Source organism: Populus euphratica, unplaced genomic scaffold (assembly GCF_000495115.2).
Source record: "Populus euphratica unplaced genomic scaffold, PopEup_1.0 scaffold137.1, whole genome shotgun sequence".
NCBI lineage: Eukaryota > Viridiplantae > Streptophyta > Magnoliopsida > Malpighiales > Salicaceae > Populus > Populus euphratica.
In genome coordinates this window covers 258,797-282,170 of record NW_011500026.1, presented here as the reverse complement: position 1 = coordinate 282,170, position 23,374 = coordinate 258,797, and the positions used below count along the sequence as shown (strand labels likewise).

The window sequence follows — 23,374 nt, the reverse complement described above, 5'->3', positions numbered from 1 at the left end:
GTCTCCCCTTTCCTGAATCATTCATTAGACAACACCAGCAACTCCGAAAGAAAATTTCATCATTCCTCACAATTTCTCTAACAAATAAAAAAAATCCAAACTTTCTTCCTTCTCCTCAATCCCCATTACTCCTCTCTGTCTGTGCGATTTCGATTTCTTCCATTTTATACTCCACTCTGTTTCCAGGTAAAAACGTTTTCCACTGACTTCTCTCTCAAAATTTGGGGTTTTTAAGTTTTTATAATAGAAAAAAAAATCAAAGTTCCTAATTCTACAATGTTAATTAATCTTTATTGATTCTGGGTTTTCGATGTGAATAGGTTTTTGAGTGAAAAGTTGCTGTCTGGGATTCGTTTTTGCTGTTATTTTAAGGTTAAGAAGTGTTGCCTGTTGGTGGGGTTATGGCTGAGATTTATGTTGAAGGGAGTGATTTAAAAGCGAATGAGAATGAGGAAGAGGATGAAGAGGAAGATATGGATTTTAATCCCTTTTTAAAGGGAACGCCTTCGCCGGAGGCGTCGTCGAGTTTGAGCTCTGAAGTTGAAGGTTTGGAGGAGGGTGTGAAGGAGGTGAGGAGTGGTGAGGTGCGAAATTATGATGTTGGTGATGTGAATCACGGGGAGGAGGTTGTTATGGCAAGTGGGGTTGAGGTGGGAAGTGGACAGGAAGGGGAGAGCGGTGAGGATAGGAGGGGTAAGAGGAGGAAATTGGGTTTTGGGTCGAATGTGGAAGATGGGAATGAGAGGGAGAAGGAGAGCGGGGTGAGTAAGGTTGTGTTGGATGTGGATGATGATGAAGATGCTATTTGTAAGAGGACAAGGGCTAGGTATTCGCTTGCGAGTTTTACCCTTGATGAGTTAGAGATGTTTTTGCAAGAGAGTGATGACGAGGATGATCTTCCGAATGTTGATGATGAGGTGGAGTATAGGAAATTTCTTGCTGCCGTTTTGCTTGGTGGAGATGTGGATCGTCAGGCTAATGAAGAAAATGAAAATGTTGATGATGATGATGAGGATAATGATGCGGATTTTGAGATTGAACTTGAGGAGTTGCTTGACAGTGATGTTGATAATGGTGCAAGGGATGAGGGTCAGAGAGTTGAGTATGAGAGAGGTGGACGAAGGCCGGAGACTAGGCAGAAAAAACGTCAAAAGGCTTCTGCTCAATATAAGAAGAAGCTTTTAGAACAGTCAAAAAGGCCGTTGCGCCCTCTTTTACCAGTTTTGCCTAATGGATTTGCTCCTCCTTTTAGTGCTGTCAATGAGAAAGCTTTGGCACCTAAGCCTGCTCCTAGCTATGCGTCTTCTGCAGAAGATGGTGGTAAAATAAATGGGTTTACTCCACAGCAAATAAACCAGTTGCATTGTTTGATACATGAACATATTCAGCTGCTTATTCAAGTATTCTCTCTTTGCGTTCTTGATTCTTCCCGGCAACACCTTTCCTCCCAGGTTCAGGGATTGATTTTTGAGATGCTTCACAAACGTGATAATGTAATAGCCTGCAAAAGAGTTCCATATCCTGGTAATTGCTTTTGTCCTCCATATATGTGCTCATCTGTGGCAGATGAACTGCCCAATATTCGGCCAGCACAGTGCACCTACGAATCACCCCCTGTTCTAAACTTGCAGATGTCAGTCTCTCAAAATACCCCCGTTCCACAAAGAAGAGATGAGCATGCATGTAATGAGCAAACGAGTTCTTCACAGATTGCAGGCTCTTCTTGGAGTCCTTACATAAATGGTCCAATAGTATCAATTCTGGATGTAGCCCCGCTCAATTTAGTTGGAAGATATATGGATGATGTTTACAATGGTATGTATTTCAGAAGACATTTACTGCATTGTTCTCTTGCAATTGTATTCTTTTTGCTGTATTTAAACTATTTATGCTTTAACATTTATTTTGATTAATTTTGACAGCTGTTCGGGAGTATCGGCAGCGTTTTCTGAATTCCAGTTCTGAAACATGGAATGAAAAGGAAACGCTCTTCTACCTTCCACATTCTTCCTTATTAGGGGAGGCGAATGAAGTTATGAGAGGAAACGTTCCCCTTCCTGCCAATAGAGTGACATCCTCAACTGGTCAACAACCACTCAAGAAGACATTGGCTGCTTCCATTGTTGAAAGTACCAAGAAGCAATCAGTTGCACTAGTCCCAAAGGATATTAGCAAGTTAGCACAGCGATTTTTTCCACTGTTCAATCCAGTACTATTTCCACATAAACCACCCCCTGCGGCTGTTGCAAATCGGGTCCTTTTTACTGATTCAGAGGACGAGTGAGTAGAATGTTTTCTTCAGTTTCTTTCATCTGCTCTTTCAACTCTTAAAACTGATAGCTTTATAGGTGCAATATCTTCCAAAGTTTTTTTTATCAATCTTTTTGATGAAAGAAAACAACATGAAGTTTGAGTATTCGAACTATCAACAGCCAGTTCATTCAGATTTTGATGGCTGATTATATTTTCTAATAAGGTCATAGAATTTGAGAGGTGTAAGATTCTGTTTATGGATATGATGTCTGGGGGAGAAAAATCTTCAAAACCAGGATTTGTATCTTCAATTCATCAAAAGCATTATCTAATTTTGCTCTTTGAAAAGCTATGAATTTTGAATCATTGGTATCATGTTCCAATATTGTTCTGTCTGCCATGTTACCATTTAAATTGAAAGCTTTTAGTAATGACTGGTGAGATATGATTGCCAAGGCTCTAAATTTTAATGGATTTTGATGCAGATTGTTGGCACTAGGGATCATGGAATATAATACAGATTGGAAGGCAATTCAACAACGCTTTCTTCCATGCAAATCTAAGCATCAGGTGGTTTTCATCATAGATTCCTATTATAAACACTATTGCTTCCAGTAACTGCTGCCAGAATCAAACTGTAAACTTGTGCCATTTTTTGTAAATTACTTGTGCACTTTATCCTAATGAAAATAGGGTCCTGTATCTTTTGGCCAGTAATAGGTAACTCAAATATGCTTATTTTTTGTTCCAGCGTGCCTTTGATCTAGACACTTGTATCCGTGTTTTGAAATAAGACTGGTGACCTTTGCCTAATACAGCTGTAAAAGCTTGGACTACAGCAACCAAAAGGTTACAAACAATATCTTGTTCAAGCAGCAAGCTTTGCTTAAGATGTTATAGGTTAATTATGACCTAATATGTGGTGTATGTTCTTGTTGCAGTGTACTTAAATATATGTACATACTATTTTCTGCTGCCTTTTTTGTACATTTGACATACTGTTTTCTGGGGTTCTTTTTATGATTGCCTATGTGGATCCATGTGTTTAGCTGTTGTTCCCATTCTGATATGCTAGCTGGTCAATGGTTTTTGTAGCATTGCCATGTCTCTTGGTGATCTAGAAAAGTGTTGTTATTCTCTCTGTCGTTCTTTAATTTTCTGAATTTTAAAGTCAATATCACATATACAATTATCATATTTAGCATCATTGTAATGCTGCTGCTTTTTTTTTTGCAGATTTTTGTTAGGCAGAAAAATCGTTGTTCATCTAAGGCACCAGAAAATCCTATAAAGGTAATCGCATGAGCCCAGGTGTTTGAATGATAATTCTCAGTTGTATCCCTGCTCATTGAAGAATCTTAACACCATTGAGTTTGAAACACAATAAGGGATATAGACTAGATTATAACAAAAATTAACTGGGTGTTTATATTTATAGTGAACTGAATATCTACTTTATGCAGGCAGTTCGGAGAATGAAAACCTCCCCATTGACTACAGAAGAGACAGAACGGATTCAGGAGGTAATATCATCCTGGATGTTTCATATGCCTTTCCAGATGATCAGTTTTTAGATTGTGCTGTCTGATTTTTAATGTAACCTCACTCACTCCAGGGACTCAGGGTTTACAAACTTGATTGGTTGTCTGTATGGAAGTTTGTTGTTCCACATAGGGATCCTTCCTTATTGCCTCGGCAGTTGCGGATTGCCCTTGGAACTCAAAAGTCATATAAGCAAGATGCTGCTAAAAAGGAGAAAAGGCGGATATCTGAAGCCAGGAAACGGTCAAGAACCACAGAATTATCAAATTGGAAACCAGCTTCTGACAAGGAAGTATGCTGTTATCCTGGATCTACATGTTACCTTGTTGCTTAATATCCATTTGATGTAGCTAATTTTGTATATGAATTTTGGTGGATGAAACCATATTTTGCCTGAACAGTGGCTCTTTGAAAATCGCACTGACACTTTGGGTGTGTCCTTGTTTTTTTTCCTGAGCATGCGTGCTATATAATCTACTTATGTCAAGCTGGCATCCTGGCTACACAGTTACGTCAAGTTAAAGGGCTCAGCTGGGCTTTAAGTTAATAAGTTAGCTGCGCTTGGTCTCATTGATTCACAGTTTAATGTGTTAACTAATGTCATTAAGTGCTTTGACTGGGTGCAGGACAATCAGGCTGACAGAACTGGTAAAGGAAATAGCAGTGGAGATGATTGTGTTGATAATGTAAACGAAGCTTATGTTCATCAGGCATTTTTATCTGATTGGAGGCCAGGTTCCTCGGGTCTCATTTCCAGTGATACAATTTCAAGAGAAGATCAAAATACCAGAGAGCATCCAAACAATTGTAGGCCTGGAGAGCCTCAACTCTGGATCGATAACATGAATGGGCTTCCATATGGATCCAGCTCTCACCATTATCCTCTTGCTCATGCTAAACCCTCTCCTAATACCATGCTACCAAACTATCAAATTTCTAATATGTCAGTGAGTATCTCCAAGCCTCAAATACATTTGCGGCCATACCGGAGTCGTAAAACTGATGGTGTGCACTTAGTGAGATTGGCACCAGATTTGCCCCCTGTGAATCTTCCACGGTCTGTTCGAGTAATTTCTCAGTCAGCTTTCGAAAGGAACCAATGTGGATCATCTATCAAAGTATCTACCTCGGGAATTCGGACTGGTGATGCTGGAAAAAACAATATTGCTGCTCAGCTTCCTCATATTGGAAATTTGAGAACCCCCAGTTCAGTAGATTTAAGAAGGGATAAGACTAATCAAGCAGCAGACCATGTCGCAGATTCACACCCAGAACAATCTGCCATTGTTCACAATGTGTGTGCTGCTGAAGAAAGAGGCACTGATTCTGACCTTCAGATGCATCCATTACTGTTCCAGGCCCCAGAAGGTGGCTGTCTGCCATATTACCCTTTGAGCTGCAGCAGTGGCACATCTAGTTCTTTTAGTTTCTTTTCAGGGAATCAACCCCAGTTGAATCTAAGTCTCTTTCATAATCCCCTCCAAGCAAACCATGTTGTTGATGGTTTTAACAAGTCTTCAAAGAGTAAGGACTCCACTTCAGCATCATGCAGTATCGACTTCCACCCACTTCTGCAAAGAACTGATGAGGAAAATAACAACTTGGTGATGGCATGCTCGAATCCAAACCAATTTGTTTGTTTGAGTGGTGAATCTGCTCAATTTCAAAATCATTTTGGTGCGGTCCAGAATAAGTCATTTGTCAATCACATCCCAATTGCTGTTGACCCTAAACTCTCTAGCTCTAATGAGAAAGCTAATGACCTGGACTTGGATATCCATCTAAGCTCTAATTCTGCAAAGGAGGTATCTGAGAGAAGTAGAGATGTTGGTGCAAATACCCAACCAAGGTCAACAACAAGTGAACCAAAGTCTGGAAGGAGAATGGAAACTTGTAAAATAAACAGCCCGCGTGATAAGCACAATGAACATCCCACGGTTCATAGCAACCTTGTTTCAGGTGTTGATGCATCACCTGTCCAAAGCAATAATGTCAGCACATGCAACATGGATGATGTTGGCGACCAATCTCATCCAGAAATTGTGATGGAGCAAGAAGAGCTGAGTGACTCAGATGAAGAAATTGAAGAAAACGTAGACTTTGAGTGTGAGGAGATGGCTGATTCTGATGGGGAGGAAGGTGCCGCTTGTGAACCAGTTGCTGAGGTGCAAGATAAGGTGCCTTTTCTCTTTCCTTTTTTTTTTTCTCTCTCTCTCAATATTATGCTGCTTTTGAGAGTGGAGAGGCTTAGCATTTTTTTCAGCCGAGCGCATGTACTTTGTCACTTGATAGTAGTCCTGGTTTTATAATGTAGTACTATCACTTTTAATGCTTTTCAGAACCTTTAATAAATGTGTATTTGCCGATGGTAACTCATTATCCTCCATCCTCTAGATGAGAAGATCCCATGTGGGACCATCCAATTGTGTCCACTGATCCAATGCATGGTGGGCTTCAGGAAACTCATTCAGCGAGTTTCCCTCCACAAGCATAGATTTATCCCAACTTCAAATGTTTTACCATTTGGGTTGGCTGTGCATACTTTTTTCATCATTCAACTCTTTCAAGGTCATCTTGTTTTACCAAACAAAGACATGTTCACGCCCACAAACTCATTGACTGTTGTTGCAGTTGCCTTTCCTTACATCTCTTCTCTTCTCTTCTTAATGTCTAGCATGCATTTGCATCCTGTTGGAAGTTTTTATTCCCTCGAGTTAACCACTGATACCTTTTTTCAGAAAATATCAAATGCTTCATTCTGTAGCTCAATTTTACTGATGACTTGATTAATGTACCTCTGGTCTGCTTTTGCTTATTTTTTATCTTGATTTTTCTTTTTATTTCTGCTTTCAACATTGAGCTAGTATATCATTTGGCATGTTACCCCTCTTTTTTCTCACTTTTTCTCTCAGTTTTTTGGTTAAATCTAATGCATTGAGGGCATTACTATGTTGACTGATGTTGATTTATGTTTTCTGTTTGGGGTTTTGTCCATCCTCTGTTGCACTAAAATTTTGGCTAACGTCCCCATTAATTACTTGTTCATAGGATGCTCAAAATTTTTCAATGGAAGAAGTTACAAATGCTGAAGATAATGGTGATCAACAATGGAAGTTGAGGAGCCCTGTTCATTCTCGTGGCAAGCCTTCTATTCTTAGAAAGGGCAGTCCTTTATTAAACCTGAGTCTGACAAGCTTAGGGAAGGAGACTACAAGTAGTTCTTGGTTAAGTTTAGATTCACGTGCAGCTGTTGACTCTCCAAGAATGAAGACTCTGCATGAAAAGGGTGCAATTAATGACAGCCCTGCAGCCAAAAATTTATCTCCTTGTCGTCCCAACAGATTGTGCAAGAAGACAACAACACCAATCACAAAAGTTGAAACACAGAAGAATGTCTCTGACATGGCACAGCAACTTAGTCTGGGTCCTCTAGCTGTTTCAACACTGAGGAAACCCAGGAAGCGTATGTGCCGAACAAATACAAATTTGGGCACTCAAACAGTTGCTGAAAATGGTGGAACAAATACAAAATTGGGCACTGGAACAGCCACCGAAAATGGCAGGCCCGATCAAGATAAGTTTGGTTGATTGCTGTGTTTTCAATTATTCTCTCAGTTAGTTGATGAGCCTGGTTTAACTATTTGTGTTCCTTGTGGAACTTGCTGACCAAATTGACAAGTGAGAATCTGGTGTCAAAGCTGGACTACAAGTGCAGATTAATTTGATTGGCATCTACCATCTTCCTTGCTAACTTACCTCAGGGATTTCTTAGACATGCTAACAAAGCTAGGAGGGCTTTCTTCTCGACCCTTTCCATTTATTATGTAAATACTTTCTGATATATAGCATGAGTAAATTAATTTGTGTTAATATGGAGGGTCATGCACAGGCCTTTTTGTTTGTAAATTACGGCATCCCAATTCAGGTGGAGACAACTTTGTGCAAGCGTGATGCTAAAGGTAATGATTTTGTAGCCAAACTGTTGTGTTAATTCATGTGGCAACTTGTGAAATGTGCTATGAGCACGTATTGATGCCTATTCCCATGCTTTAATCTCTTGCAAAGAGGAAGTTTGTTTAAAGAGGCTGCTGATATATTTGAGGATTTGATCTTTACGGATTGCTTGCCTGAATATTTTCCACTCTAAAGGTAGTTTGGACCTCTTGGGTTACACTTTGAAAGCTAAAAATTATCAGAGCATTTTCTTCGAATGTAGCAGCAGATTGTTTAGTCTTAATTGACATGTAAGTTGGTTCATGGATATCAGACACTAAATATTGAACATCTGATATTGTTTGAAAAACTAATTGGGAATACACGTTTTAAGATTAATAGCATATAAGAAAGAAAAGGTGACTAAATTAATCGAATAATTTTGTTAGTGTTTTGTAGCTTTCCTTATTCATGGACTGTATTAGTAGCTCTGGCAGTAGTGTTACTAGGTCACACGTTGCTCGCTTAAGCCAAGATGAGCCATAAGAAGGCACACATGAGCGAGTAGCTCCCCGCCTCGTGTTGTGTTTTAGCATGTTCTTGCCAATTACAACGAACTGCAGTATAAGTTAACATCTCTACCCACACTTCACTTATCATCTTCCGTTTGCGTTCCTTTCCCCTCTCTTTCCCAAGATCTTGCAATGACCTGGCAAGCTTGCAACCATCACTTGCTATTGAAGTTTCTGGGCTGTTCTCTTGGATTACGCGTAGAAACTCCTCCGAACACCAATGAGTCCGAGCGGTAATTCTTGATCTCCATGCCCAACAGGAACCAGAGATTACACGACTGCTATTTATTGCACGCCTTTCTCCTTGAATCATTTTTGGTAGCATTGACGGATAGTCAGTTAGAACATATTGCATATAATTAGACAAGGATTTGCTTATCCTGGCATTTGGATCAACATAAGCACCATTTGTGCGAGAATTGTCATAGTAACAAATATCGGTGGCAAGGTACCACAGCAGCAGGCTTTCACGAAAGTCTGCATCCACCGTACTTTCACGAAATTGTCCTTCAAGACATCCATCTGTCCTAAGCACCTGATCACCTCTCTCTGCCAATATCTCATTTAGATTATTCATGCCGGGATCGGGCAGCGGCATGCAATGGTTGAATCTTAAACGTTTCTGTAAGAGGTAATTAAAGATGGCTTCTTTCAATTGCATTTCCACTCTCTCCCAACTTTGAAAATCTTTAATGCGAAGGAGCTGTTTGAGAAGCATCTTTACTAGCGTGCTTTCATCACTTATTCGGTCTTGTTGTGCCATAGTTCCTCTCCACTTTTTACGATCATTACAGTTTAATGGCCACTTTTGATTAGAAGAAACAATAGCTTGACAGACAGCAGTGGCCCATCGCTTGTGTTGCTTGCTAAGCCAAAGCATAACCCAGTCAGAGAAAACAAGAAAAACGAACGAGTATGTCTCATGAAGAATGGCTCCAATGAGCAAGCAGTATGATACAACTATATTGGTTGTTGAATAAGCATGACAGTTTATGGTCATTCTTGCGAATGCAAGTAATGCAGCAATGGAGGATGAACAGCTGATTGCACGGAGAAGGAAGCCTTGCCAACAAAGCCCTGTGATCACCTTAGTATAAAGTGCATCGAACATGAATCCCAACTCTACCTCTATCAATCTGAAGGCTTCTGCAGCATTCTTGCTACTCAGAATAAGATAGCTCGTCATGTGAGTAGAAAATGGGAGCATGTAATCGGTAAATAACATCTTCGAAATTTGGAATAATAAATGAGCTTCATGGAGATGCACAACCTGACTTGCAATGCGATGGAAGCCTAGAGCTCTATTAATGTCTTCAATAGACATGTCAAGCAAGTCAGGTGAAGGGAATTTCTCATCAAGTTGCTGGCTTAGACGCTGGACTTCTTCATGTAGGACGGCATTATCAAAGCTTGCTGATCTTAGTGCCCAAATCCTCTCTCCGTATTTGATTACTCCAGAAACAAAGACAGGAACGGCTACAAATATGAGTGGATCCTTGCTCCACCATGACCTCAACAAGGCATAAAACACAACCGCAACTTGGGTTATTAGTTGAAGTAGCTGCCTTAACCACAGTTGGTTATCTTCTACTGAATATGCAGTAATAGCATCCGGGCCACCAAGTTGTACAAGGAGGGTTGCTGCCCAAAATGCAGGGACAAAGTCTGGGTTTGGATTGGCATAGTTTGTTTCTGTACCTCCTTGGATACGGGCAAGGATACCCATGCAAAGAGTTGCCACCCACTCTGCCGACAGGTATGCTAACCAAATAAAATTCAGGAGCCAGGCTGCAGCTACGTGCTTTCGTTTCTTCCGAAGAAGACGAGAAAGATTTGCAAAGAGAGACTTAGCAAAATCAAGGCACGAAACTCCCATTCATTCCACAATTGCTTAACTTTTTCAGATAAATCATAAACGTTCGTCATTGTTCTCCTACAATGCAAGGTAGAAATATTGAACTTTACCTAGACATTAGCAGTTAAATAGAACACTAGCTAGTGAAATGATCAACTTTTCTTAATTCCTAGTTAATCGTGAATTATGTGATTTATATCATTAAAAAGAAGAAGGAATGCTACTGGAATTATTGTTAATTAAACATAATAATTAATGGTAATAATCAAGTATTTGAAATACATTGCAGGAATCCAATAAAAAAAAAAATGCAGTAACAAAATTTGATCTTATTCAGGTTGCGTTAATAAATCACATGGAAATAGCATAACTAATCAACATCAAAATCAATACTGTTTCATCGAAGGTTTAAGATAGTCTTGGATCATGGATCATGGATCATTTAATTAGCCATTGCTATATATATATATATATATATAAATAAAAGGGTTTAAGAAAAACTATAAATTATAATATTTTAATCTAAGTTTTAAAATAAAATTTTTAATGGGATCCATGTATATAAAACTATAGTGTATATTAATTAATAAAATATTTTAAAAATTATAGTCAGACGTTACGCAATTTTAATTATACCTTACGACACTACCACAGAGACTAAAGGAGGGGGATCCGGAGGACGTCTACATGCTATTATAAGATAGACTTAGCTAGATCGATATTGCATGTGTATAAATACGTACAGAATGGAAGCACTGAAAGAGAGGCATATTCACTCACACCTCACAGGTCACAGCCAGTGAATTAAAATGTACCTGCCTGTAAGGGTTTGAGAAGAGCAATGCTTGTAGACTAGGTGAGGTGCTAGCTATTTCTTCTTCACCATGGCCAGTGTGTAGAGTCCTGGTGCCACGAAACCGTATTTTCAACGAGTGCTCGCAGCTCGTCACAAGACAAAACTATGAGGATAAATGCTAGCTTTTGATATTGAAAACCCATGGAATATTCATTACTATCAAATTAATGAATAATAAAAAGAAACATAGAATAAATTGCTTTCTCTCATCACAAGATAGAGTTATGTGATAACACGCACCCATCTGTCACTATTGCTTTAAATTGTTTTAAGTAAATTTTTTTTTTTGTGTGTTTAGTATTATGGTTTTTTTTTGCTTATAAATATATTAAAATATATTTTTTAATTTTCAACAACATCACATCAAAATTATTAAAAAAATAATAATAAAAATAAAAATTTAATATTTTTTAAAATCAAATACACTTTTAAAATGTACTAGGCAAAAATCAACCGGGCTTACCTTTCCTTTTCTTTCACCAAACTCCAAACACAACCATGCAATTTATTCCAAAAATTCAATCCTTTCTTTCAAGACGAGGGATGCCTGCCTTCCATGGTAATTAAATGTTTAATTAATTGAATGATAGAATTCCGCACCAAAAAGAAGAAGTCAATAATATTAGAATTTGATAGCCAAAAGAATTTGTTAATTTCCTTAACTCTTTAATGCATATCGATATAATTGGGAATATGAATCTTGTTGAATGCGTAAACTAACTTGATAATATGGTTCTCATAAATCCAAAAAAAAGAAGAAGAAGAAATTGTTAGAATTTGATCGGCCGCAAAATATTAAAAAAAGCTGAATTTTGTTTGCTCTAGTATGCAGCTAGCGTCGAACATGTTTGGAAGGCTTAGCTTTTTAATTTTCCCCGTTTGTTTTTCTTGGTTCCTAATTATTTCTGTAGTTTTCTACATATCTATCTATTTAATTACTAATTAATTAATTGACAATAACAGGAGGGGAAATCATGTTTTTCTCTCCTCCCATGGAGTAACATCTTTCTCTCTCTCTCTATTTTATTTTATTTCCCGTTTGTTTTTCTTGGTTCTTATCTCATTTTCTGCCCCAAGCTTCATTGGGAACTCTTCTCTAGTTGTAATTATCATGCAAGACAACCTTCTGACATAACCTGTCTTATTTTTTCATCACCTCGTTGGATCCAGCTACACCTTCTTTTTCTTCTTCTTGTTTTTGTTTTTTTTTGTTTTTTTTTTTTTTTGTGTTCTAAGCACCAATGCATTTTTTGCTCACCTGTTTTCTTCCATTTCTCATCTATATTTAACAGCAGCTCCATCTATTACATATCTTTGAGTTAAAATAGGTGTCACTCTTCTTCTTTGCTGTATTTTTGTATAGTTAACCGAATCCAGCATCTCCACAGAAATTACCTCTCAGTCAAATCCTTGAACATGTAGAATCCAATTGTCCCTCTGCTATTAACTTTCTAGACTACCACTGTTTCACCACAGAGGTGCTCTTGAGTTTTAGTGGTGTAACGTATTCCACAACGGGTTCGTTTCTTCCCTCCATAGTGAACTGACAATGTGAGCACTTTACACGTTCTTCAGATCGGATGAGAATAATATTCTAAGAGTAAAAGTCATTGAAAGCATAGGGACAGAGACAACAATACAAATGTCGAAAATGTCAGTGATTGTGTTCTCAAATGACTTTGCTTCTTCGGAATGTTGCCTAGATAAATTAAGTTGTTGTTGATCATGAAACGTAGGAGAGCTGCTGGACACATTGTTCTGCCTGCTTTCTATGATGTGGATCCAGATCATGTTGCACAACAAACAGGGAGTTATGCATGCCAATGCTTTTGATGACCGTGGAGTTAACTTCAAGGATGATATGGGTAAGGTGCAGAAATGGAGGGCAGCTTTTTTTTTTTTTTTTGAAATCGAGAATAGATATATAATAAAAAGAGAAAACATGAACAGTGTGAGCTCTACTATTAAGCGAGCAAACCAAACCCACACTAAATCACTAAATTAGAAATTAAGCAGACTAAGCCGAAATGCATTCATGATTCCTATACAGATCAGCACCGGTATACCAAAAGGAAGAGTTGAGATTCCTGATCCATCCTGCAGCAAAGTAAAACAAATGCCATAGTATATCTTCCCATATTGGCTTTTGTTCCTCAAATATCAAGTTGTTCCTAGCAGTCCATATAGTCCAGATAATGCTAAATATAAAGCCCCCCCAAACAGATTTTTCAAACTTACTGTGGTTACCCTGCAAAAGACCCAACCATTGACATTGAAGGCATTATCCAGTTCAGACCTCTCCAAGCTATAATTTTGTTCCATAGTTTCCAAACCACTGGACAATGCAAGAGGATGTGGGATACAGTTTCTGAATGCTGCTCACAAAAAGGGCACCTGTCCTCTTGAGGACTTAGGACGTGCCTCTTCACCAGGAAAGCTCTTGTGCAAAGGCCTTCATTTAAGGCCAGCCATAAAGTCATTTTTTGTTTTTAGAGGGCAAATGGATTTCCATACATTTGTGACATAAGTTATAGAACCAGCATACCTGATCCTTTCAAGGGCGAGCATACAAGAGTTTATAGTATAGTCTCCGTCTTTCCCCTATTCCCAAATCAACCTATCTTTTTTCAATCGATGAATAACTGCAAGATTAAGATCAGACATTAATCTTTGAACCATCAGGGTCTCATTAGCTTTGAGGGGCCTTCTCCATTTTAGATTCCAATACCAAGAATCCTTTAACCAGTATCCCATTTAACTAACAAACCCTGACTTAGAGGAGGACAAGTGGAAGAGGGCCGGATAAGAGTTAGCTAAGCAGAAGCCAATCAACCAAGTATCTAACCAAAAATTTTGATATAAATTACAGGTATAAATGGAGGGCAGCTCTAGCAGAAGTTGCAGGTCAGCGGGGAGGGACGGTTTTAAGAGACAGGTAATCCAAGGTATAACGTATTTTTGTGCCAACTTACATCATATAAATTTTGATACTTGTTCTATAGAAGATTCACTATTTTTTTTTTTTGCTTCTATAAAATGGCATATTTTAACTTTAAAATAGTTATATTTTAACCCAAAATCAATAACCATTTTATAATTTTTATTATAAAACCTAACTCAAGATTAGAGCTGTGGATTATTCACTTGGGTCTTCAATTTTTTTTTTAACACTTGAAATGACTTTGACTTAGGTTTTTAATTTTTTTTAAAACATGATTTAAAATGATGTTATTCTATGTTTTTATTAAAAAAGTATATCAAAACAATATTATTTTTAATAAATAAACTGAATTAATATAAAACATGACCTGAATTAAATTTTAAGTTGCTCAGCTATATAAGTTTGATAACTATAATATAAATATAAATGATTTTTATATCTCAACATGTTTTTTTGAACCCTTCCAACCTCAAATTTTTATATCTTCGCCCTAGATTGTATGCATTAAGAATTATTTATTCAAATATTATTCAGAAGATTCGACCCATAATTGTAAATAAAAAGAAAGAATCCACTCTTCAGTTTTATGTGATTAATTTGTTCCAGTTTTGCTAGGGATAGTAGGGATGGCCTTATTCATACTCTATTCATCTAAGTTACGTCTCTTTCACTACATACAATAATACACACATACAAGTAGATGTGTTTGTTTTATATAATTCTTTATGATGAAATAAGAATAGTGTATAAAAATTTAAACTTACAATATAGTTGTTTTAATTATGTTATCATATTATATGTAGACACATACTCTTTTCTTGAAACCATTAATCATTTTTTCTTGAAAATCAAATCTAAATTATAGGCAAAACAAAATGTTAATAAAACACTATATAGGTTAAGAATAATTTAAAAAAAATCTAATTTTAAGATATTTGGGGGTTTATGAAGGGTGTTTAATGACCTCTTAAACTTAGAGAGATTATGTGAAAAACTATTTTGAGATAAATATAAAAAATAATTGGCAACAAAATATTTATTGAAAAAAAGAGGTAAATGATTAATATTTAAGAACAAAAATCCCAAAAACCATGGCCCGAATGGCTCCTCCAAAAATTTCCCACCCTTGAATGAGGTGAACTCTATTTTATGATCTACTCATCTAAAGGAGTACAGAACTGGGAAACCTATTTGCAAAACCATTTTGTTTTTTTGGGGGAAATATAGCTGGAAAAAAAAGAGAGGGAAGTGTACGGCCATGATAAGAGGCCCATGAATTAAGCAAGCAAACCACAATGGCAACTCTATAAGGCTAGACTTGATTTCACTTTCACCCCGAAGGCCCAAAGTTACAAACACTTTAGCTGCCTGAAAGACAGCAAGAAAACTAAGCAGAGCAACTCCTCTGCTTCTTCCTTTTTGCACGCAGGAAGCTTCAAAAGGTGTGATTTTCATCTCAACACTCTTGCACTTCAAATGCTTTATTTTACTGTTGTTCTTGGTCCTTTTCTTTTTTTGTGCTCAACCCATGTTTCTTTCTGCTTATAAAGCTTGTGGTTTTACTATTCAGGGCTCATCTTTTAAAATAGTAGAGAATTATTAGTTATAGCAGATAAAGGAGCAAACTTTATCGGAAAAATGTATCTTTCCCCTCATAGAGAGAGAGTATAACTTGTTAAATGTTGTGTATTTAGATATTTGTTCATTTGGTGATTTAATTTGATATCATTTTAGTTTGTTTTCGAGCTTTTGTTTATTAAAGTTTGTTAATAACAATGAATCTAAGTAGATAAAGATTGAGTCTTTTTATGATTAGCTGATATGGGTTTTCTATGTTTTGGTTTTGTGTTGCAGTTACTAGATTGTTTTGATGGATTGAGTGGCCTGCTTTCTATGTTATTAAGCTCTTTTTTAATTAAAAGAAGGAGTTTTTTGGAACGTAGTTTTCATTTGGGTAAGAGCATTTTGAAACCGATTTCTGAGGATGTTGTTTTTAGAGCTATTTGTGTTAATCTCAAACAAAGGAGATGGAATTTTTTGGAGAAAAATTTGGCGAGTCTAACAAATGCATTAGTGACTCGTGTTGTTTGTGAGTTTCGGAACACGCCTCAGTTAGTTTTGGAGTTTTACAATTGGATTGGAGAGAAGAAGAGTGTTTTTCACTCGTTGGAGATTTCATGCAGTGTAATTCACGTTCTGGTTAATTCAAGGAGATATGAAGATGCCTTGTCTCTTATGGGGAATTTGATGACTGTAAATGGCTTATCTCCTCTGGAGGTTCTAGAAGCATTGAATAATAGTTATGGAATCTGTGAATCAAGTCCTGCTGTTTTTGATGCATTGGTTCGTGCTTGTACTCAAATAGGGGCTACTGTGGGTGCTTATGAAGTGATCAAGAAGTTGCAAATAGAGGGTTGCTGGGTTACAATTCATGCCTGGAATAACTTTTTGAGCCATCTCATTAGGGTGAATGAGATCCATAGGTTTTGGATGGTGTATAAGGAAATGGTTTCTTATGGGTATGTGGAGAATGTAAATACTTTTAACTTGGTTGTGCATGCTCTTTGTAAAGATTGTAAATTACAAGAAGCACTGTCTGTGTTCTATCGAATTCTGAAGAGTGGTATTTGGCCCAATGTTGTTACTTTTAACATGATGGTTGATGGAGCTTGCAAGATGGGTGACATGGACCTTGCCTTGAAGCTTGTTAGGAAGATAGAAATAATGTCTGGAGGATCTAGTAAGCCCAATTCTGTAACTTATAACAGTCTCATCGATGGGTTTTGCAAAATAGGGGGGGTAACTGTGGCAGAAGAACTTAGGAATGAAATGATGAAAATAGATATTGAGCCAAATGTGAGGACCTATGCAACCATGATTGAAGGGTATTCACGATCAGGGTGTTTGGAGGAGGCACTTAGGTTATGTGATGAAATGGTGCGAAGGGGATTGCTGCCGAATTCTGTGGTGTACAACTCAATTATGCATTGGCTTTACATGGAAGGAGACGTGGATGGAGCTTCTTTGGTATTTACTGACATGTCAGATAAGCAGATACCCCTTGATAAATTCACCTGTTCAATCCTCACAAGGGGTCTTTGCAGAAATGGCTATATAACCAAAGCTCTTAAATTCCTTAACCAAGTTCTAGAAAATAACCTCATTGAAGATGCATTTTCATACAATATTCTTATCAATTTCTTATGCAAAAGCAACAACTTTGCTGCAGCCAGGCAACTGTTGGCCAGGATGTATGTACGTGGCTTGGTTCCTGATGTTGTTACATTTGGTACTTTGATTGATGGGCACTGCAAGGAAGGGAACATTGAAAGTGCAGTTCAGATCTATGATAAAATGGTGAAGGGTGAGGAAAAACCCAACTTGTTAATATACAATTCTATTATAAATGGTTTATGCAAGGATGGATTGGTGGATGTTGCTAGATCTTTGGTAGATGTATTACAGAGGATGGGTTTAGTTGACACCATAACTTATAACACCCTGATAAATGGATATATCAACTGTGGGAAGTTTGACAAGGCATTTAAGCTATCAACATTAATGCAAAATGCTGGAATTTTTGCAAGCAGTGCCACTTACAACACGTTGATCAAGTTTTTGTGTAAGTTTGGTTGTGTTCAAGAAGCAAAGGAACTGATGACGATGATGGTCCTATGGGGTGTGCTTCCCGATAATATAACATATAGAACTCTTGTTACCAACATCGACAAGAATTGCAGTGCTGAAGAGGTAATAGAATTGCATGACTACATGGTGCTTAAGGGAGTTGTTCCTGATAAAGTAACATATGAAAACATTGTTAGCCCACTTCTTCAAGAAGAAAGTGCAACCAGCTGAGTTTCGGTGCGGCTGAGTGAGCATTCAGTGTAGAAAGAAGAAAACCACAGAGGCCAAAATTCTGTTCTTTAATTTCTGTTGTTCAAATCAAGAATTTGTTGCGCTTACAAAGAAATAGGGGATTGCAAATGTGCTTTCATTCTTACTTCCAGTTAAACTGCTGTTTCCATATATAAGACACTGGATTCAGGTTTTTTCAGTTTTGTTCGCTTTACTTCATTGATACTGGTTTAAAGTAGTTCTGAATTAGTTCTTGATGCAAAACATGGGTACTAAGTTGTCCAATTAGCAGATTTTTGAAAATACTTGGGAATGCACTTTTTTTCTATACAACTAGTTCTTGCGTAATTTGCTGTATTGCATCAGAGGGTGGCTTGGTTCATAAGACTTGCACATGTAGCATGTTGTGAAGGCTCCATTTTGGGTGATTAGCATGGTGGCTCATCTTAGAATTCAAAGACTTGGTATTTGGTAAGTTCATTTTTCTTTCTTTCAGAATGGTTGGATTTGGATGGATGGAGGGACAGTGCCCTAAAGGGCTAAACTACAAGAACCAAGCCATAGGGGTGGATCCCATGGTTGGTTTGAGTTGATTTTCTTGCTTCAAGAGCATCCAAGTCGCGTAGCCCCCTGTACCTTTCAAAAATGGGTGGAATCAGTCTAGCGACTGCTGTCTACTGCCACCCAAGTCCTCAACTGAGATCATGCCACATTAGAATTTAGATTATTAGCCGCTCAATTAATCACAAAAAAATGAATTAGATGCCAACAAAATCATTGTTAACCTCTTATTAGGCTCTCCTTGAAAAAAATGAATTGAGATCATAAACAAAGCATGTCTATGTTAAATGATGTCTCAATCAATCTTCCAACGGTCAAAATCCCCATCTCCAAACCTCATCCACTCTCTTCCTTTCCCACCACTGATTTCTCGTTCTCTTTTCCTCATTACCATAAACCTTAAACAAGAAATGGAGACGCCAATGACACAAAAACAACATAGCCATAAAAACTCCTCTTTTCCTTGTCTTCTTTTCTTGTGGCTCCCTAGCTAGAGCCTCAACGAATCCACCATGGCTTGCTCACATCTAACAATGTGGGTGTCCTCAAAAGCTTCACTTTCAGGCACCACTTCACTCTGTTTTCTCTCCTCTCAACCCTCTCCAGCTCCCAAGCTTGCCAGCTGCAAACAATCCTTCAAGACCCTCTTCTGTGACCCCAATTCACTGTGGTCTCCAGCAGCTTAGGATTCGTATAGATTCAGTGAAAAACACACAGAAGATCACTGAGGCTATGAAGCTTGTTGCTGCTAAAGTGAGGAGCTGTTGTTAATGGGTGGCCTTTCTCTGAAACTCTTGTTGAAGTTCTTTATAACATCAATGAACAGCTTCAGATTGAAGATATTGATATACCTTTAACCAAAGTTAGGCCTGTTAAGAAAGTTGCTCCAGTTGTCGTTACAGGTGATAGAGGACTTTGTGGGGGTTTTAATAATTAATGTTGGAAAGAAGGGAAACTCTTATTTCTTTCGTAGGCGTTATATTCCAGTTGACAGGTTTGAACTGGTCTACCTACAACTAAAGAAGCACAAGCAATTGCAGATGATGTCTTTTCACTTCTTGTAAGTGAGGTGGAGCTCTTGTACACAAAATTTGTGTGACTTTTTAAGTCTGATCCTGTTATCCAAAAACACGGCTGATGTTGAAGTTTGTTCAGGTGTGAAATTGTACTAAATTAAAAGTTTGAAGCAAATCAGGAGTGTAGATGAGATAAATAAAAAATTAAAGGATCAAAATAAAAAAGATGAAAATGATGTCATTTTAAGTCTAATGTTCATTATCTTCCCTTTTTTTTAGCTAAAAAGTTGTATAGGTACCTATTATGCAAGTATCACAACCGACTCTGGTATGGTCCTCACTAACTGACTAGCATCACAACAGACATGACACCAGTCTAAAAAAGCCAACTCAAGAAGCATTAAACAATCAAATTTAACAATTCATGATGTCTATTTTGAGCTAATGATTTGGATCCATTCTAGCCGAATTATGGGCTGAAAATTTTTCTCTGGTGAAGACAAAGATTGCTCTCTTCCATCTCCTATAAATAGAAGTGGATTTTATGGCCCGAGTATAAAGAAAATCGGGTCCAAATTTAGCCAAAAATTAACCTTCCCCCCCCCCCCCCATTTTTCCCATTTCCCCCTCTCTCTTCTCTCTTCGTCTCCCTTTTTGCCATTCCTACAACAGCACCGCCATAAACAAGAGCTATCCAACCCTTTCCTCTAACCCATCCCACAATGGAAAACAGTAACCCAACTGCAAAACTCTCTCTCCATCATTCGTAAAACTCCTCCTTCTTTTCCCATGACCAACTCTAATGGCTAAACTCTCCACCAATGCCACTACCAGCCTCTCGTTAGCCACCTAGACCAACAACTCCTCCCTCTTGCATCTAGTGGCCTCCCCTTTCCTTCTTCCCCCTCTTCTCCATCCCCTCCTTTGTCGTGCTTGCATGCAGAAATCATTTTGGATGTAGGACTGGGGGGATAATTAACCCCTTGTTTTTTGCCAGACCAATTCTAGCCTAGCCCAAATGGCTAAGAAAGAGATCTGTTAGGCCAAGATCGGCCCAACACACATTTAATATTATTTAATACATATATATAAAATAAAAAATTTTCAAAATTTTCAAAAAAATCCTTTAAAAAATTTATGATTTTCTTGCATGTTTTTCTATCAATTTTGCTTAATATTAGGTTGTATTTTTACATTGCAAGATACAAATCTAGTACTAAAATACTAGTTTTCTCTAAAATATTTTTTAAAAAATAAAAATAAAATTAAAGAAAATCTCAAAACTTTTAATTTAATTTTCCTTTTCAAAAAAAAAAAGAAACAAAAAAAATTATGTTTTCATGCATACAACCAAATCCTAAAAAGTTTTCCTAGCATATTCTCATAAAAAATAAAAAATTGCATCTTTCTCTTGTTTTTAAAAAAGAAAAAATGGATATCGTAACCAGTTTATAATTATCCATTAGGATTTGACTAAAATATAAAAACCATTTACCAATTAATTTTTATTAGGGTTTAGATATATATTTTAATATCTGTGAGCTGTAAGACTATACAATAAAGTACACTATCAAGTATTAAATATACGAAGATTAAAATAATTGCAATATTAAAATTTAGACTTTAGAACGGTTATAATTTAACCCGATAAGATACAGACTCCCTCATAAAGGAAGATCTACCTTGAATGAGATTAACTAATAAAAACGTGACCTAGAAAAAATAATCAAACAACAATGCAACTTATCTTAGGTAGGGTGCATTGAAAGTGATGTGTCTTCTCCTTGCACATCCAGTCTCTTGCCCAAACTCTCGCAAACTATAGGTTTCTAATCATCATAATACTAGGTAGTGACTTTTGAACCTTAACTATAACTTTATGATTAAACCTAAAACTTTTTCCTCCTCAACAACACACCTTCTCAGGAGGCATTAAAAGCTCATTATCGCGTCTATGACACATGATATCAATTATATGACAAGTATAGATGTCGCACCCTTGCGGCAAAGCGGTGACTCTCGATTGATTTCAGGTTTTTTTTTATTTGTGAATAAGGGAGTCGTTACCTAGTATTATAGTTACTAGGAAACCTAACTGGTCTTTCAGAGATTCTAAGGCAAGAGAGTGGTTGTATAAAGGGAAGTTATTAACATCCCTAATACGCCCTACCTAAAGTAAGCTGCTTGATGTTTAGTTTGTCTTATAATTGCTATGGTGTGGGTGTTTTCTAATCCCATCAATTTTTCTATGATAGTTTTACTATAGAAAAAAAAAACTTGGATTCAAAATCTAAAAGCAAGAACCCTTAGCTAATATATATTATACCCTTAGATATGTTTACAGAGTGCTAAAAAGAAATGATGTAGATCTCTTGAAATCTGTATTTGATTTGAACTAAATTTATAACTTATAAATTAAAAGGCAACTAAGATAGAAATCTAAAGAGATTCAATATGCTTAGGAGCTTATTTTTCCCTTAGTATTTCAAGCGTTTGTGACTCATAAATCACATTAGAAATCTAAGGAAATTCAGAGCGCTTTAAAAACTTCGTTTTACCTTAGTGTTTCATACTTTCATGGCTCGTAAACTGTGGAGTCAAAAATTAAAATATTCTCAATTATAATCGAGGCTTCTTTCAAGGATGTGTGATGATTATTATTCTAAGATAAATATTTTGGATATTAACCAGTTATGGTTTCTTTATCCAAACATTAACAGTGAGTAATAATAAGTTATTCCCAATAATATTTTGGATATTCATCCATTTGGAATTTCTTTATCCAAACATTAACGGTGAAGAATAAATGAATTTTCCTAAAAATAAAATTTTTATATGTTTGGAATATTGGCTACCACCCTTTGGAGTTTTACAACATGTTGTAAAATCCAGAATGCAAAAAAGTATTTTTTTATGTTTAAAAAATCCATGCCAAAACACATTTAAAAACAAAACTTCAAATATTTGTTTTTTTTTAAAGAGAAAATTCAAAATATGTTAGGGTATTGACCGTATGCAACACACAATTTTTTTTATATATATTTTCTTTGTCAAAAAACACAAACATCACAGTTAATTACAATTAAAGTCAACAAACCATATATTAGTCAAATTCTTAAGACTTTAATAAATTAGTTATTAAATTTTAAAAAATAGGTAGAAACATGTTCTTATATTTTCACGAGAAGTACAATGTGATTTTATTTGTCCCTAAAATACTTGATCATATGCAAATTAAAACATTAAAAAGTACAAACACACACACATCCCTTTTTATTATATTTTTCTCATACACCCATTTGTAATTACAAATACTAAAAATTTAAAATAAAACAAACAACACATCACACAAATAAAAAATTATATAATAACCTTTAAAAATCTAGGAAATTGTTAGCAAGGCTTCTGGACCACAAAAATAGTGGTAGCGCTTCTCCTTCATGCGTGGCCACCACTAGCGATGCATGGGTTCACATGCCACCGCCAAAATCCAAGAAAAATATTAGGATCTGAAACTGCTTCTTCTCTTCTTCCCTTCTTTGCCGATAGTGATACCATGACCTGCGAAAAACAATGAAATTGCAATAAAAACAATTTGATTTGGTTTTTCATTTTTTTTGTTAGATCTGCTTCTCTCTTTCTTCAGAATCTAGAGCTAGGCTTTGTTGTACGCACTACAAATAGACCAGATGTGTGGATGGCAGATCAACAACTTTCCTTCTCCTACTTTATTTTTACTCTGGCGGCGTCGTCCATCGCTGCCATCTTTGAGAGTCAACACCCTTGGAATCTCAGTTTTTTACTCCTTCTTTACCATCCTTCGTTGTCCCTTTTTATCTCTCCATTTTCTCTATAATGAGCTGTTGTTAGTAGCAGAGAGGAATGAAGAGTGAAGGGATTGGCTCAGCCTATTCTCTGGTCAGTAGAAGACAATGCTATTCTGTGGGGGAAGACTAGGGAGGAGGTGTTCTAGTGAAGGGGAAGAAA

The 23,374-nt window shown here is 36.8% G+C and overlaps 3 protein-coding genes and 1 pseudogene across 3 annotated transcripts; 3 read left to right on the top strand and 1 right to left on the bottom strand.

Annotated features, from left to right (window-relative positions):
- Positions 1–7,786, top strand: DUO3 (Homeodomain-like superfamily protein). The gene is made up of 9 exons (XM_011049687.1): positions 1–186; positions 321–1,815; positions 1,923–2,280; positions 2,739–2,823; positions 3,490–3,546; positions 3,717–3,776; positions 3,869–4,087; positions 4,422–5,972; positions 6,844–7,786. Exons 2-9 carry the CDS (start codon positions 402–404, stop codon positions 7,381–7,383), a joined length of 4,284 nt encoding a protein of 1,427 aa, XP_011047989.1. The 5' UTR covers positions 1–186; positions 321–401; the 3' UTR covers positions 7,384–7,786.
- A 467-nt stretch (positions 7,787–8,253) lies between these two features.
- LOC105142202 (uncharacterized) lies at positions 8,254–10,176 on the bottom strand. The gene has a single exon (XM_011049722.1). The coding sequence runs from the start codon at positions 10,174–10,176 to the stop codon at positions 8,254–8,256; it is 1,923 nt and encodes a 640-aa protein (XP_011048024.1).
- Positions 10,177–15,214: 5,038 nt separating this feature from the next.
- On the top strand, positions 15,215–18,018 carry LOC105142176 (Pentatricopeptide repeat (PPR) superfamily protein). Its single transcript, XM_011049688.1, has 2 exons — positions 15,215–15,394; positions 15,807–18,018. The coding sequence occupies exon 2, from the start codon at positions 15,846–15,848 to the stop codon at positions 17,808–17,810; it is 1,965 nt and encodes a 654-aa protein (XP_011047990.1). The 5' UTR covers positions 15,215–15,394; positions 15,807–15,845; the 3' UTR covers positions 17,811–18,018.
- A 169-nt stretch (positions 18,019–18,187) lies between these two features.
- On the top strand, positions 18,188–19,500 carry LOC105142177 (ATP synthase gamma chain, chloroplastic-like; annotated as a pseudogene).
- Positions 19,501–23,374: the final 3,874 nt, after the last annotated feature.

What these genes read in the sequence shown, in the direction of transcription:
- LOC105142202 (XM_011049722.1), bottom strand. Translation starts at nt 10,176, where the DNA reads ATGGGAGTTTCGTGCCTTGATTTTGCTAAGTCTCTCTTTGCAAATCTT.
- LOC105142176 (XM_011049688.1), top strand. Translation starts at nt 15,846, where the DNA reads ATGTTATTAAGCTCTTTTTTAATTAAAAGAAGGAGTTTTTTGGAACGT.
- DUO3 (XM_011049687.1), top strand. Translation starts at nt 402, where the DNA reads ATGGCTGAGATTTATGTTGAAGGGAGTGATTTAAAAGCGAATGAGAAT. An exon ending in AGACAGAACGGATTCAGGAG is followed by an intron (nt 3,777 to 3,868) that starts GTAATATCATCC and finishes CACTCACTCCAG; the next exon opens with GGACTCAGGGTTTACAAACT. An exon ending in AACCAGCTTCTGACAAGGAA is followed by an intron (nt 4,088 to 4,421) that starts GTATGCTGTTAT and finishes GACTGGGTGCAG; the next exon opens with GACAATCAGGCTGACAGAAC.